Source organism: Hydra viridissima, unplaced genomic scaffold, assembly GCF_058129835.1.
Source record: "Hydra viridissima isolate aposymbiotic clone 2 unplaced genomic scaffold, HvirCarnegie_v1 scaffold_6, whole genome shotgun sequence".
Taxonomy (NCBI): Eukaryota; Metazoa; Cnidaria; class Hydrozoa; order Anthoathecata; family Hydridae; genus Hydra; species Hydra viridissima.
The window spans coordinates 10,998,893-11,013,597 of NW_028324305.1; the positions used below are offsets into that span (position 1 = coordinate 10,998,893).

At 29.1% G+C, this 14,705-nt stretch overlaps 1 protein-coding gene and 2 pseudogenes across 4 annotated transcripts; all 3 read left to right on the top strand.

The window, feature by feature from the left end:
• Positions 1-64: 64 nt before the first annotated feature.
• On the top strand, positions 65-4,770 carry LOC149886997 (uncharacterized). 3 transcript variants are annotated; one of them, XM_090091785.1, is made up of 3 exons: positions 65-355; positions 3,143-3,358; positions 4,147-4,770. In XM_090091785.1, exons 1-3 carry the CDS (start codon positions 202-204, stop codon positions 4,170-4,172), a joined length of 396 nt encoding a protein of 131 aa, XP_089947911.1. In that variant the 5' UTR covers positions 65-201; the 3' UTR covers positions 4,173-4,770. The 3 variants fall into 3 exon arrangements, with proteins under 3 accessions (XP_089947911.1, XP_089947910.1, XP_089947909.1); XM_090091784.1 differs by lacking the exon at positions 4,147-4,770 and adding an exon at positions 3,564-4,131; XM_090091783.1 differs by lacking the exon at positions 4,147-4,770 and adding an exon at positions 3,645-4,131.
• Positions 4,771-4,978: 208 nt separating this feature from the next.
• Positions 4,979-7,345, top strand: LOC149886998 (uncharacterized; annotated as a pseudogene).
• Positions 7,346-7,489: 144 nt separating this feature from the next.
• Positions 7,490-8,503, top strand: LOC145183537 (uncharacterized; annotated as a pseudogene). The gene is made up of 3 exons (XR_016453654.1): positions 7,490-7,498; positions 7,637-7,827; positions 7,980-8,503. The product of XR_016453654.1 is annotated as an uncharacterized LOC145183537 (transcript).
• Positions 8,504-14,705: the final 6,202 nt, after the last annotated feature.

The window sequence follows — 14,705 nt, forward strand, 5'->3', positions numbered from 1 at the left end:
AAAGTGGAGTAGGTACAAACGGCGGGGCGGGGCGGATCAGCGGAGCGGATCATTCAAGGAGTAGGTACAAACGGCGGGGCGGGGCGGATCAGCGGAGCGGATCATTCAAGTGACACGGCACTTTTAATAGTTAAATTTCTGCTAACGAATTCAACCTGAACAAACATATTGCTAAATTTTTTTATGATGACTTTTTAGTAAATGGCTGTGCCTGTTTTGATAGGTAGCATAAAGCACCTTAAAATAGAGGTTATTGCAAATCTTATCGCCAAGAGCAATAATGAAGATAGAACAACTACACTCAACAATCCTAAGACAGGCGAAGTTTATGTCATACAAGTGAATCATGAAAAAGGTTAGGCAGCAATATTTCAGTGCACTTGTATAGTATTTGTATTTTTAAAATATATTTGTATACTAAAATAGTATAATGTAGTAAATAGCATAGTTTTTGGATTATACTAGTAAAAATCAATTACGATGCCTAAAGTAAAGTTAGACTTTAAAGAAGTTATACCTGTAATCTACAATGTAGCCTACATGTAGTCTACAAGACTGTATATAGCTTTGTTTCTTTTAATATGTTTAAAGTAAAATCTAACATTACTTAGGCATAGTTTATCCTTTACTTAAGGCTATGCTATCGTAAAGCAAGATATCTTATTAATAAATATGTAAGGACTTCTAAATGTCATTTAATATTATATTGAATATTTTCAAGATGTCATTTAATATGCAACATATTTTTGAAGCTAAAAATTGTCTTTCCTATTATAATTTATTTGAAGATTTATTTATTATTGTAAAATGGCTCCATAACAAACTTACATGCTTGTGTCTATTTTATATTATGTCAGTGTAAGACATGCTATAGAAAATAATCTGCAGGTTTTTAAATGACCTTTTTTATACATGCTGTTTAAAAGTATCTGTGTTATGATTTTAAAATGTGATCACCAATGTGCTTTCATTGTACTTGCCTAAAAACAATCATAAATTATAACAATATAGTAACTGCTATATTATTAAAAATATTATTATAGTTTAGTAGCAGTATATAAAATGTGTATTATTATTACAATTATAATTATAATTTATTAGTAGTATATATAATTTAGTAGTAGTATATAAAATATGATTTAGTAGTAGTATATAAAGTGAGTTTCTAATTCACTCGCTGTTAACACATAGCTATGTGTTAACAGCGAGAGAATTAGAAACTCACTTTGACAACTCACTTTTGATAAAATAGATATATATTAATAAAAAGAATAAAAAATTTAAACAAAAACTACTTAGAAGACTTAAGACCAAAAGTAATTTTTGTTTAAATTTTTTATACTTTTTATTAGTATTAAAAATTTTTATTACTATTAAAACTCATTAAGTTAATTTTTTTAATGCTAAATATTTGTCTAATTTGTTCTTGAAACTGTTTACATTTGTTGGCAATGTTGGGGTGTTAGCCAGGAATATATTTTATGATAAACAGAAATATATCTATAATCCCGGTTCGAAGCCCTCATGTAACCCAAACTTCTAGCCCTAAAATGGGTGAGACATATTTTCAAAGTTATAACTTTTCAAAACTTTTTTATAAAATTAAACTTATAATTTTGCAATGAAAATGAAATTATAATATTTTTTCTTTTTTTGATAGAGAATTATCTCTAACTCAGATAAGACTAAATTTTTTTCGGGGAATCCTTATCGCAAAAATCTAGATCTTCCTATATTTATGAACAGTAATGTACTGAATGAGTCATCTACACTTTGACTTCTAGGATCAAATCTTACTTCTGATCTTAACCATCTGCTAAGGCTGTATCTCTTTACCATGCTTGCTACTTTATTACTCCTGATTCTATTCTTTATCTCTGTAAATCTCTATTAGTTATAGTACCAAAAAAACATAGAACTTACATCAATGAGGACCTCAAAGGTATTATTAATTAGTATGATTAGTCAACAAAAAGTTCAATAACATTGTTGGTTTAACAATAAACGCAGATTAATTACTACCTAGGTAGCAATAAATTTAAGTTTATTGCTGATAATAAAGTTAGATTAAGGTATTAGTTAACTTTATTATCAATCTTAATTAATATAGTGTCAATATCATTATTCAATTTATTTTAGATATTATTACATATATGTTTAACATAAATATTATTTATTAATATGTTATTGTTCTAACTATATTATCAATCTAAATTTATTACTATATCAATCTTAATCATTCCACTAATACATCAAACTTTGCCATGTTTAAATTGACCAATTTGCTTACTTAATCGTTTATCTTAAAATAAATAAGTTTTATGACAAATGCCCTGATGTTACTATGTAGCTTAACATGAGTGCAGTTTTTGCCCTCATGCTATGCACATTTTGTGACATAAGGGCAGATTCGTAAGATGAGAACATTCTGTGTAACTTAATATTGTTACGCAGGCAAAATATTGTAACATGAGGGCAAAATTTGTAGCGCCAGAGCTAGGCAAATCGTAAAATGAGGCCAACTAAGATTACTACTACTACTTCTACCACTACCACTACTACTACTAAAAAAAAAAAAAAAGAGGTATTGAATTTTGGAAACTTTAAACCCATTGGGAATTCTACAGTATACTCGGTGCCATTTGGCTAATGATTAGGCTAGCTAACACCCCGAATATGTTCCATAAATTTTCTGTTTTGTTTATAAGGAATTTGTACCTTGGTATAAACTTGGTTTGTTCTCAGCTGTATTTTTTATTATTACCTCTGTATGTTTTGAACTTTGTTTGTTTGCTTATATTTTTGCTCTTTTTACTCAACAATTTTGGTTGTCCAAATTACTGTCACTTAATTTATATGATGTGAAGTTGTTCTCCATGTATAAAGCAATTTCAATAATTCCAGCAATTTCCACCTTTTTGCCTGCCATATCTATTTTTATTTTATACTGTGGAACCTACTAACTATACAATTGATGAGTTGTTAAATCATGCTCTTTTTAGTTCACACAAAAGTTTAAATTCTCCTTATTTGTTACCAAGTGATGTTGCATGTAAATATTGTGGTTGTTTATTGTATATGCAATGTATATGTGTGTGTATATATAAATATATATTATTATTATTATTTTTTTTTTTTTTAGACGATTGGCAGGCAGATGGGTATAGGTGGAAGCAAAATGGTTCCAGTAAAATTCCTCGGGCTTTGCCACTTTACACAAAGATCCATTTTGCCACAGTTACACCAACAGGAATTTCAAATGATTTCCAGAAGTTTGTGTACTGTGACCTGAGTCGGACAGATCTTGTTGTTATCCATTACATCGGTAACCACAACCTTGCAGTTTTAGTTCCTCATGGTAAATATATCTTGCATTTTGATAATGGTTTTTGTTTTTCTTTTAAAAGTTTTACGTAAGTTTACTACTAAATAAAACCTACTTTAAATAAAATCTTTTAATAATAAATTTAATTAAAGTTCATGTTGTGTAGCCCCCTCTCTTTTTCATTCCAAACTTTGCTTTGAGTTTTTTTTACACTGTCAAGTTACATTTTGTTTTTAAGCAATAAACATTCACTCTGGCCGATGACAACACTAGGCGGATTACCTGATATAAATCGGCGGATCACGTTTTTTTTTTGTAGAACAATCATTAAACTTTACAGAGTTTCACCAACTCTTCACATAAATAAGTGATAAAGCGTTAGAAGAAAAGTTAAATACAACTGAGAAAAGATGTAAACGCGAAGACTCGTAAATGATAAAGCGATAATAAGAAAAGTTAAAAACAACGATCAGAAAAGATACCCACAAGATGACTCGTCCACTCTTCACATCAATAAATGATAAAGCAAAATAAATAAAGTTAAAAACAACAACCGAGAAAAGACGTAAACATGAAGACTCATCAACCTGCCATATAAATAAATGAAAAGATATCGCAACAGGAAAACAAGCAAAAACTATAAAAGCTCAAAAAAAAGAAAGAATCTAGGAAGTTGGAGTTTTTGTTAGAAGAAGAGATTTAAAGAGGATTTTAAGAGAAAAGCATTTTTAAGAGATTTAAAGAGAATTAGAGTATTTTGATAAATAAGCTGTTTAATAAGCAGTTGAATAAAAGAATTTCAAGTAAGATTTGTTTTTAAGCAATAAACATTCACTCTGGCCGATGACAACAGTAGGCGGATCACCTGATATAAATCGGCGGATCACGTTTTTTTTTTGTAGAACAATCATTTAACTTTACAGAATTTCATTTAAACAATAAAAAAATTAGGCGGATCACTTGATATAAGTTGGCGGATCACGTTGTTTTTTCGTAAAACAATCATTAAAATTAAAGGAGTTCGATTCAAACAATTATGATATTAGGCGTATCACTTGATATAAGTTGGCTGATCACCTTGTTTTTTTGTAAAACAATCATTAAAATTAAAGGGGTTTGATTCAAATAATCAAAATATTTGGCGGATCACTTGATATAAATTGGCGGATCACGTTGTTTTTTTGTAAAACAATCGTTAAAATTAAAGGAGTTCGGTTCAAACAATCATAATATTAGGCGGATCACTTGATATAAGTTGGCGGATCACCTTGTTTTTTTGTAAAACAATCGTTAAAATTAAAAGAGTTCGATTCAAACAATTATAATATTAGGCGGATCACTTGATATAAGTTGGCGGATCACGTTGTTTTTTTGTAAAACAATCGTTAAAATTAAAGGGGTTTGATTCAAATAATCAAAATATTTGGCGGATCACTTGATATAAGTAGGCGGATCACTTGATACAAATTGGCGGATCACGTTGTTTTTTGAGTTCATAAAATTTGTAAAATATTATAAACTTATATACTTTTTTTAGCCGTTTAATAAAATTGTAATATGCAAATTCTTTCTAAATATTATATCGTTAGTGAATTTAAACTATATCTGAATCGTTTTTTTTAATGAAATATAACTCGCTTTAGTAACGTTTAAATGATCCGCCCCGCCGTTTGTACTGTTTAAATGATCCGCCCCGCTGATCCGCTCCGCCCCGCTGATCCGCTCCGCCCCGCCGTTTGTACCTACTCTTAAAAGTGCCGTGTCACTTGAATGATCCGCTCCGCAGATCCGCCCCGCCCCGCCGTTTGTACCTACTCTAGTTTTTTCCATTACGTTTCTCTGAAGCTCAACCATTCTAACTTGGATTTCTCTCTGTTTGATATTTCAAATTTCTTCTAAACCGTAGCGATTTGTTTCAGAGATGACAGATGCAACCTTGTATTATAAGTTTTATCGTTGTAATCAAGATTTTCAACAAAAGTTTTTAAATCAAAAGTTAAAATATTTTTCTTGAAATGTTCAGTTTTTTAATCAGCTATAGTATAATGAAACAAATTTTCTGAAGCTGAAAGTAAACTCTTTGTTTTCTTCATTTTATTGTCCTTTTTTTAGAGTTAATTCTAAAGACCGGTTGTTTTTTTTTTGCACTTTTTTTATTCATCTTACATAACTGCCATATTTAGATATTTTGTAAACATGGACCATTCAACCAAGTTAAATCTTTTTTATCGAATATGTGGAGAAGCTATAATAAAAGACTCAGTTGATATGAATAAATATTCTGAAAATTCACTTTATGTAAACACCAGTATTGACAATAACAAGGTTCATCCACAAAAAATGTGTAGGAGATGCTAAACCATATTGAGGAACATTAAAAAAAGGTTCTAGCACCAGTGTTAAAGCAATCAACTGGTCATTACCATGCACAGAGAAATGTTTTTGTTTTCCAAAATTTCAGGGAGGAAAATTAAAAAATGAAAACCTGGTTGACCATGTGTCGTAGGACAAAATCAAAAGAGATGAAACCAATGTTGTGTTTAAATGCAATAGATATTGATCCTGTTTCAAATCCATATTTAAAATTATGTATATGCAAGCTATGCAACAACATCATGTATAAGCAACTGATACTAAAAGAGTGTCAACATTCGTTTTGCTAAGTGTGTTTGTTTTAGGAGATTAAAGGAAAGTTGGAAACAGAAGCAAAATGCTTTATTTGTGAACAACATGTTCTGTTAAATACAGTTTTAAATTCTGTTAATGTGATACAAATGATAGAGCACATTCTTTTAGGTTGCAATAAGAAATGCAAATTAAAATATACAGTTAAAAAAATTAGCTTAAAAAATTACATGAAGAAAATTGTATTCGTGATAAATTATTGCAGACTCAGATATGTAAAAAAACTACAAATGGAGTTGATACAACTCTTGCTGATGTATTTTTATTAAAAGAAAATGATGCTTTATCACAGATTGTAGAAGATGCTGCATTACATGTTATAAATCAAAAAGTAGTTAACTCTGAATCAAACTATTTTGCCTTTCCTGCCAGAGGACCAAGGGTAGGTGCATTTTAAGTATTACTGCATAGGGTAGACTGGGGTACATTGGCCTGCTTTTTTTTCTTTGATTTCTAACTTTTTTGCATTTCGTGTCTTATTTTGTTTCTTTATGGGAGAAGGTTGCTAAAACTATATAAAATAAAAAAATCTTTTAATAAAAGCTTAAGTAAACTTGTGAAAATTTTTAAAATGCTTTAAGGTGATGTTCCTTGGGCCAATGTGCCCCTTACTTGGGGTAAGTTGGCCCATGGGTTAGGGCAGATCAGCCCTCAAAATTTACTTACTGTTATTACATTCTTACATAAATTTGCATATTCCCTACATAGTATGAGATTCTAATAAATTTGTTAAATACCTAATTGATTCATTAGTCTTAATCTTATCAAATGTTTTGAAACTGGCTAAAAAGTCTCAATCAGATTAGCGTTTTAATAAAAACATTCTATCACTGACTTTTTTTTCCATCACAAACAATTTAATATGAATTTAAAAATATGCATGTGTAAACGGGGTACTTTAGCCCACATGGCCAACGTGCCTCATTTGTGCTGGGTCAACCTGTCCCATTGCCATGTTTAGAGTAAAAATTACTTTTTTCTTAACCCATCAACAGATACTGTGTAACATTGTATATTAAAAGAATCCTCAGACTGTAAACTTCAAACAAGATACTTACCTATAACACTACTGTCGAAGACTAGTGAACACAAACACATCAAGCAAATTATTCAAAATATACTTCAGCTTATCCAAAATTGATAAAAAGTTACAACACTGGCAACTGTGCTCAGATATCAGTGATACTTCTGAGGAATGAGGGGAGGAATGCTGTTGACCTTCCCCTTGATTCCTAGGGCGCTGAAGCGCATAGTCATAGAACAAACTTAAAAGGGCCAATGTGCCCCGGTCTACCCTATATAGTTTTTGTTTAATTTTTAGTTTGTATAATTGTATACATGTATAGTTTTTTTTATATAGCTGTTTGTATTAGAAGAACTATGATCCAAAACATTTGAAAAATCTCATGGATCACTCGTGAATAAACTTGATCAAGTTCTATGTAGTCAAAATGTTTTTTGGGGAACCATGTTCATAAAATGTTGCAGGTTTTTTCATCTATATTTCTGCATACATGTAAACATGAATTGTATAAATATCTTCTCAAATACATAAGGTCATAAATAAATAAAGCTTTTTAAATACTAATTTTGTAAATGTGCCCTAAAATTATCTTTATTCATTAGCTAAATAGTGTCCTAGATCTTTTCAATTCAATACCAAAGATAGTAAGCAATCTTGGATTTATTGATATAGATGTTCATAATGACGCAGAGGTCTTGAGTGAGAAATTTGTTGTTTTGTTCTGCAGATATGCAACATGCTACAACTATGAATTCAAGTGAAATCATTAATAAGAATCCATTATCAGAATAAGGTGAAATTACATTTTTCAAAAATATATTGTCTTGTATTATAGTACTCTCATTAAAATTAATTCTCATTTAAATTACTCTTGTAAGGGTTATTGTAGCTATTCTTTTCTTTGTTTTCTACGTTCTTTAATTTGTTTACTTTTTTTGGTATTAGAAAGAGCCATTGAAGAATTAATGAGTTACTTTTGTAAAACATGGCCTAATGAGTCCATTACGCCAAAAATGCATTTGTTGGAAAATCATTGTGTTGATTTTATAAGAAATTGGGGTTTGGGTCTCGATATTAATGGAGAGCAAGGTTTAGAAAGCATGCATGCTGAATTTAAAAGTATGAACAGCACCTTTTGCCATATGAAAGGAGCATAGTGACTAAAAAGTATTCTTTCTGAATATTACATCAAAAACTCCCCACAAGTTTTGAAAATTAAACCAACCATTAAAGAAAGAAAAGCTTTGTGAAGTTTTTCAGATGAATTGTATAAACAAAATGTAAAATAACAACTTAATTTCGATGTTTTTTGTAAGAAATTTTAATTATATATATTACATATTGTATATTTCCAAATAAAATAAATAAAAATAGTGTACATTTTGAATTTCAATTGTTGGTATTAGAACTGCAAAGAATACTTTATTTTATTAATTCATTATATTTTAGTTTTTATTCTTTACGTTTTACATCTTGATCAGTACCTATAACAAAATGGAAATTTTAGGGAAAAAACGTATTTTTTTTTTAACAAAAAAATTCTAAAAATACATAGAAAAAAAAAAAAAACGGTTCTTTAAAATTTCACAAACTCTTTAAATAAATTTACTCGTTCTCTTAAACATTCCAGATTTTCTCAAAAAATTTATTAAACTACTTATTTATGAAAAATTACTGACTTCCTTAAACTTCATACGAAAAAAATAGAAAAAGTTCTAGATCTTGTAAAAGTTTGACAAATTATTTTGTTTGATAATTTTCTATCTTGAAAGCTAGTAATAGTAAACACTTATTAAAAGAAAAAAAAATTTAACATGTCATTGTTATAAAAAAATATATTAAATTAAGTTATTAGAGTAAGGCTTTCCAAAGTTTTTTTGCGTTTTGCACGCTTTAATAAAAATCTAACCGAAAAAATATTTTTTAGTGCGCATGCCCACAATAAAGTTCCATTACGAAACTGCCGTGAATCATGGAGAGTAGGGTTTCTCAAACGGGATCCAGGAGGTGAGAAACCATCTCGTTATCCCGGGATTTCAATAAAATTTCCCGGGAATCCCAGGAATTTTTTAACATATTTTAAACATTTATAAAGATATTATAAATATTACTACTCAAAGTTTGAGTACTAATTACTTCCTTTTCCCTTTTGTAAATTTCCATAAAAATTAGGAAGATATATTATAGAGGGCAATTAAATCACCAATATTTTACAGTTTTGGTTTGTGTCTAAGGTAGATAAAATGTTATTATTGAATTTGATTTATAAATAGATTTGATTTACTTATTTAAATTTTATATGTTGCAACTTACAGCATAAAAAACTTACAAAAACAAACCAAAGCAATTTATAAGTCAAATTCAATAATAATATTTTATCCATCTTAGACACAAACCAAAACTGCAAAAAATTACAATGAATAAAGGAGAGTCCCTGATATGTTCAAATAAAATAACTACGGACAAGCTACAAATACTTGTACGTGCAAAAAAAGTAATTAGTTACGTATAAAAGTTGGTAGTTAGAAAGTAAAGTAATTAGTTACGTTAAGAAAGTAGTTTGTATGTAAAAAGTGAAATAAGTGAAAAACCAAGTAAGTGAAGTTTAAAATATATGTTTAGTAATTACAGCTAATTTAAAATAATTTATCTGCAATCAGCACACTATTTTGGGATTTTTATTGTAGGTAATATTGTTTTATATTTTAGTATATTTTTATCTATTTAATTAATAGGATAATAAATATACCGCATCATGTCAAGTGGATCTAAGGCATGGCAAAATTTTACCGAAAAAAAACACGGAATCTGCCACTTGTAATATATGTAAAACAACAACAATGTTTAAAGGATTTTCCACAAGTGGTCTTCTTCGTCATTTAAAAAATCTTCACAAGGAAGTCGAAATTGAAGTAAAAAAAGGCCAAATGAAGAAACAAATTTTGAAGTTAGAAATGCTCAACCTAAAATTACGTCATTTATAAGAAAGGAATCTATAGAAGAAGTTGTTTCAAAATTGGCGGCTGTAGATGGGTTTTCTATTAATGCTATTGCAAAATCTGAATTTATAAGAAAATCTTTATCTTATAAAGGAATGATATTGCCAAAAAACCCTTCACACGTAATGAATTTGGTAAAAAGTCAATACCACCTAGCAAAACAAGGAGTGCTTAAGGAAATCACTATGCAAATTCAAGGTGGCTCAAGGTTCTCTATTTCGATGGACGAATACACATCTTTAAAAAATTGTCCATCGAAATAGAAAAACTAGGCTTTGGAACTTGGGCATGATTCGAATAGTTGGGTCGCTTCCAGCTGAAAAAATTATTAATATGGTTGAAAATAAGTTATCCGAATTTAATATCTACAAAGAAGCATATAATTTCTAGGGTAACTAACGGTGCATCAGTTATGAAAAAATATGGAAGATTAGGCGGGATGGAACATCAACTTTGTTATGCACATGGGCTACATTTAGCAGTTTGTGATGTTCTCTACAAAATATCAGTGATTTCAAATTCATCGGGCAGTCAGAATTCTGATGAAGATAACAGTGAAGATGACAAGTCTGAAGAAATCGATTTTACAACTTCAGTGGATTTACAGTCAAGCCCAAACAACGATTTATTCAATTTGCGAGACGTTGAGATCACTGACGAATTATTAGGCCACATAAGTATTGCACAAACAATTCAAAAGGTCCGGAAAATTGTACGAATGTTTTGTAAATCACCACTCAAAAACGAAATTTTACAAAAATAAGTAAAAACTACATACAATAAAGAACTCAAGTTAATACTGGATGTAAAGACAAGGTGGAATTGCCTTATTGTAATGTTTGAGCGATTGCATTAAAAACATGTATATTAAAAGCATTGATAGATTTTAAACACAACAATAATAAAAATATTTCGGAAGATGAGTATTTAGTAGTGCAGACTGTAGTAACAGCGTTACAACCAATTAAATTGGGAATTGAAAGACTAGGCCGACACAACGCATCCCTACTTGATGCAGAGGGTGTATTAGTGTTTATATTAGATGTTTTGCGCAAATATAAAGATTGTTTTTCGGCTAAAATTCTGCATTATGTGCAACAGAGAGTTGTTGAAAGACAAAGTAAAAATTTAGTTAGCTTGCTAAAATATTTAAATAATCCATCAAATTATAAAAACGAATCGGACATAGATTCTGTATTATTATTGCCTTCGAAATCAGTCCTTCAAGCTACGGCTAAAAAAATATTTTCGAAGCTATTTGTTGAGAATATTGATGGTGGTGGAAATTCCGCTGAAATTGAGGAATTAGAATGCAGTAATGATGGGACTGAAATTTGAAGACAACATCTGAATTAACACTTCATCAAAAATTGGATGCTGCCATTACGAACGTTATTCGAATTGAGAGTCCAGAAGATGTATCATATGACGTTAAAAATATTACAAATGAAATGGATATTTTTGATGTAACGAAAAAGCGTGCAAATGATTTAGAAAAATTATATAATGCTCTATTAACTATCCCAACAGCATCAATCGATTCAGAAAGAGCATTTTCGGCGGCAGGTCTTTTTGTTACGAAAATTATGTCATCGTTAAGTGATAGTGCTATTGACAATTTATGTTTTTTTAAAAGTTATTTTAAAAATTAATCTATAAAAAAATGTTATTGAAGTTTATATTTGTTTTGTTTTAAGAGTCTTGGTTTCTAAGAATAATTTTATATTTATTTCCTTGTTAAAAATAATAGTGTTAAAAAGGCGTTTTCTTTTGTATTTGTTTGAATTTACACATTTCCCTCACCCAATTGGATAAATTCTTGCTTGTTAACTAATCCCGGGATTTCCCAGGATCCCGGGAAATTAATCATTTTTGTCCCGGAATCCCGGGAATTAGATTTTTACGGGAAATGAGAAGCCCTAATGGAGAGCTTCTGAGAAGAGCAGAATTAGAATACTCAAGCAATAGAGTATAGATGACATTAATATATCAATAATAAGCTTGACTCTTACATGTAAAAACTTACATGTATTTTCTACATTACAATATGTTCTAGCATTATATTATGTCTTGCAAATTATTTTTTGTGCATTATGTTATATTTAAATATGCATGCTTTTTGTTTATGTCTTTAAAAGTTGGTTTTCTCATTTGGGTGTACGCAAAATAATTTATTCATAATTGAGTCTGTTTATTAGTCCTTAACAACATGCAATTGAAACTTTTTGAAGAATTGAATTTTCAACCTAAACGTACTACTGATTAGTGTTGCGGTTTGTTTGCAACGCTCCCATACCTTGAGAAACAGTTTTTAAAGCAATTTTTCGCGTTGAATAACCTACTTCGCGTAATGCCCTAATGACTGGTCATGTTTCTACACTTAATTTTGCCCTTTGATTCTTTTTTTTTATATCAAAACATAAAAAATGTATTTTTTTCGAATTTCAAAAATTCAGATGACAATAGTTAATTTAGCTGATAATTTTTTTCTAATAGTTAAAATGTTTATTATCATTCATATGACAAAATGAAAAACATAAAAAAAAACATTTAAAATATGTTTTGGGCGAGTTCTTGCAGCACAAAGACACTATGAAACAATACATCTCATTAAAACAAGCAAATAAACTTCAAACAGCCTCCTTGGCTTCGATTAGGATATGTTTCAACTTATTGTTCGTAGAATGCACTTGATCGATAAAATCTACTGATATGTAGAATTTAACAAAAAAAAAAAAAAAAAGCGCAACTGAACTCTAACTTTTGATCGGTAATGTATATGTGTAAATAACCGCAGTGTTCATCTTAAACAGTTGGTTTTATAATTCTCAATACTTTCTAAAGATATTTAAGGAAAATATTAAAAATCATAACAAGTATCTTTAAAGATAAAAAGAAAGCATCTCAAATATTAACAAGCATCTTTCTGCTTATTAATATAAAAAAGGCACATACATTTTTTTTTGTTAAAAAGCAAAAAGAGAACACAACTATAAAATGGAAATTTTGCTTTTAAATTACAGACACCACTTTTTGATAAACTTTAATACCTCAGAGTTTGTGTAATCTTTTAGGGTAGAATTTTACCATTGAATACTATTAAATATATCGATTTTGTGAATGGCGACAAGTTTTGGACTTAAATAGGTTATATAATGAAAAATTTAGAAACCTCTGAGTTGTGTGAACTCACAGTGCTCAGCTAATAGTTTATGCAATATTCTTGTTTTTAATATCATTTGATAGTTTATTTAGAATCAACTAATATTTTATGCTGAATTCTATTTTTAGTATCTAGCCATAAAAATCAAGTGTGAAATCATTGATAAGTATGTTGACAATATTGCTACTTACAGCAAAATTGTGTTAGTAACCTTCTAACATATAGTATTTGGTAGTTAAGAATAAATTGGTACACAAAGTAAAGTGTCTTTTAAACCATTTTCTTATCCAGCTTTCATTTGAATGATTGAAGTGTATTTTATAAGTTAGTTTTCCTAAAAATTATTGGTTTAAATTTTTCTCACGATCGTTTATCTATTTTTTAAACACATACCGTGGTGTGACATAACAGTTCTAAACTTTAAGAAAATCCTAATGTAAGAACTTTTTTTTATATATAACAATAAATATTCCGGGAAAATTATTTTTTTGCTATTTCAACTAAATAGTTATTTAATTAAAATAACTAAATTATTTTTCAAAAAATTTTTTTTGTATATACAAAATTTTCATTTTTTAAATTACGACTTTCTTAAAGCTTGTTAGATTACACCACGGTACAAAATTTTCAGCTTCGAATATTCTCACGAAAGAATGCAGAATACGCAAACGAATTATTACTACAAGATCAATCGGGTAAATCATATCCAACCCAACTGATTTTGCCAACATTCTTTTTTTGCTAATTGAACATTTAAAATGTAATTCCTAATGTGGAGGCAAAGTTCGTATATAGAAAAGTCCAGGTAGATTTCAGAGCCAACAGACTCTAAGTTTTAGAGAACGATGTGAAAATTTAATGTTGTGACAAATTTTGGATATTTTTTAACTAATTTTTTTTCAAAATACAGATGTAGGGAAAATTTAATCCAAGAAAATATTACACAGGAGAAAATTTCCAGAATAATAAAAAAATACCAAATGACTTTTCTAAAAAATACTCATCTGATAAATTTTTCCATAAGTGGAAATTAGCTTAAACTAATATGTTGGCGCACTTGATTTCTCTAATTCGAAAATTCAAACGCTCTTATCTCTACCTCATAACAAGTTTTCACTTTGTTGTGTTTTAGCTGTCAGGAACAAACAGCTTTAGTATACTATTTAGTATATTGTAAGATGTTGTAATATTTTAAAACAGCTTTAGTATACTATTTAGTATATTGTAAGATGTTGTAATAAAGGCTTAAATATTACAACATCTTACAATATACCAAATAGTATACTAAATTTAAATGACTAAAAATAGCCACTAGAATTAATTTAAACTTGCATAAATACCAACCATAAAATTCAAAATATCCTTGATTTCCCTCATTTGCGACATAAAAAGGTGCATTTCAAATATCTACAAGTATGTCATTATGTTAAATATCTAAAATCAGAATATTTGCTTAACGTACAGGCAATTAGTAAGCTTTCTCGTCACTAAACAATTTTCAAGGCCACG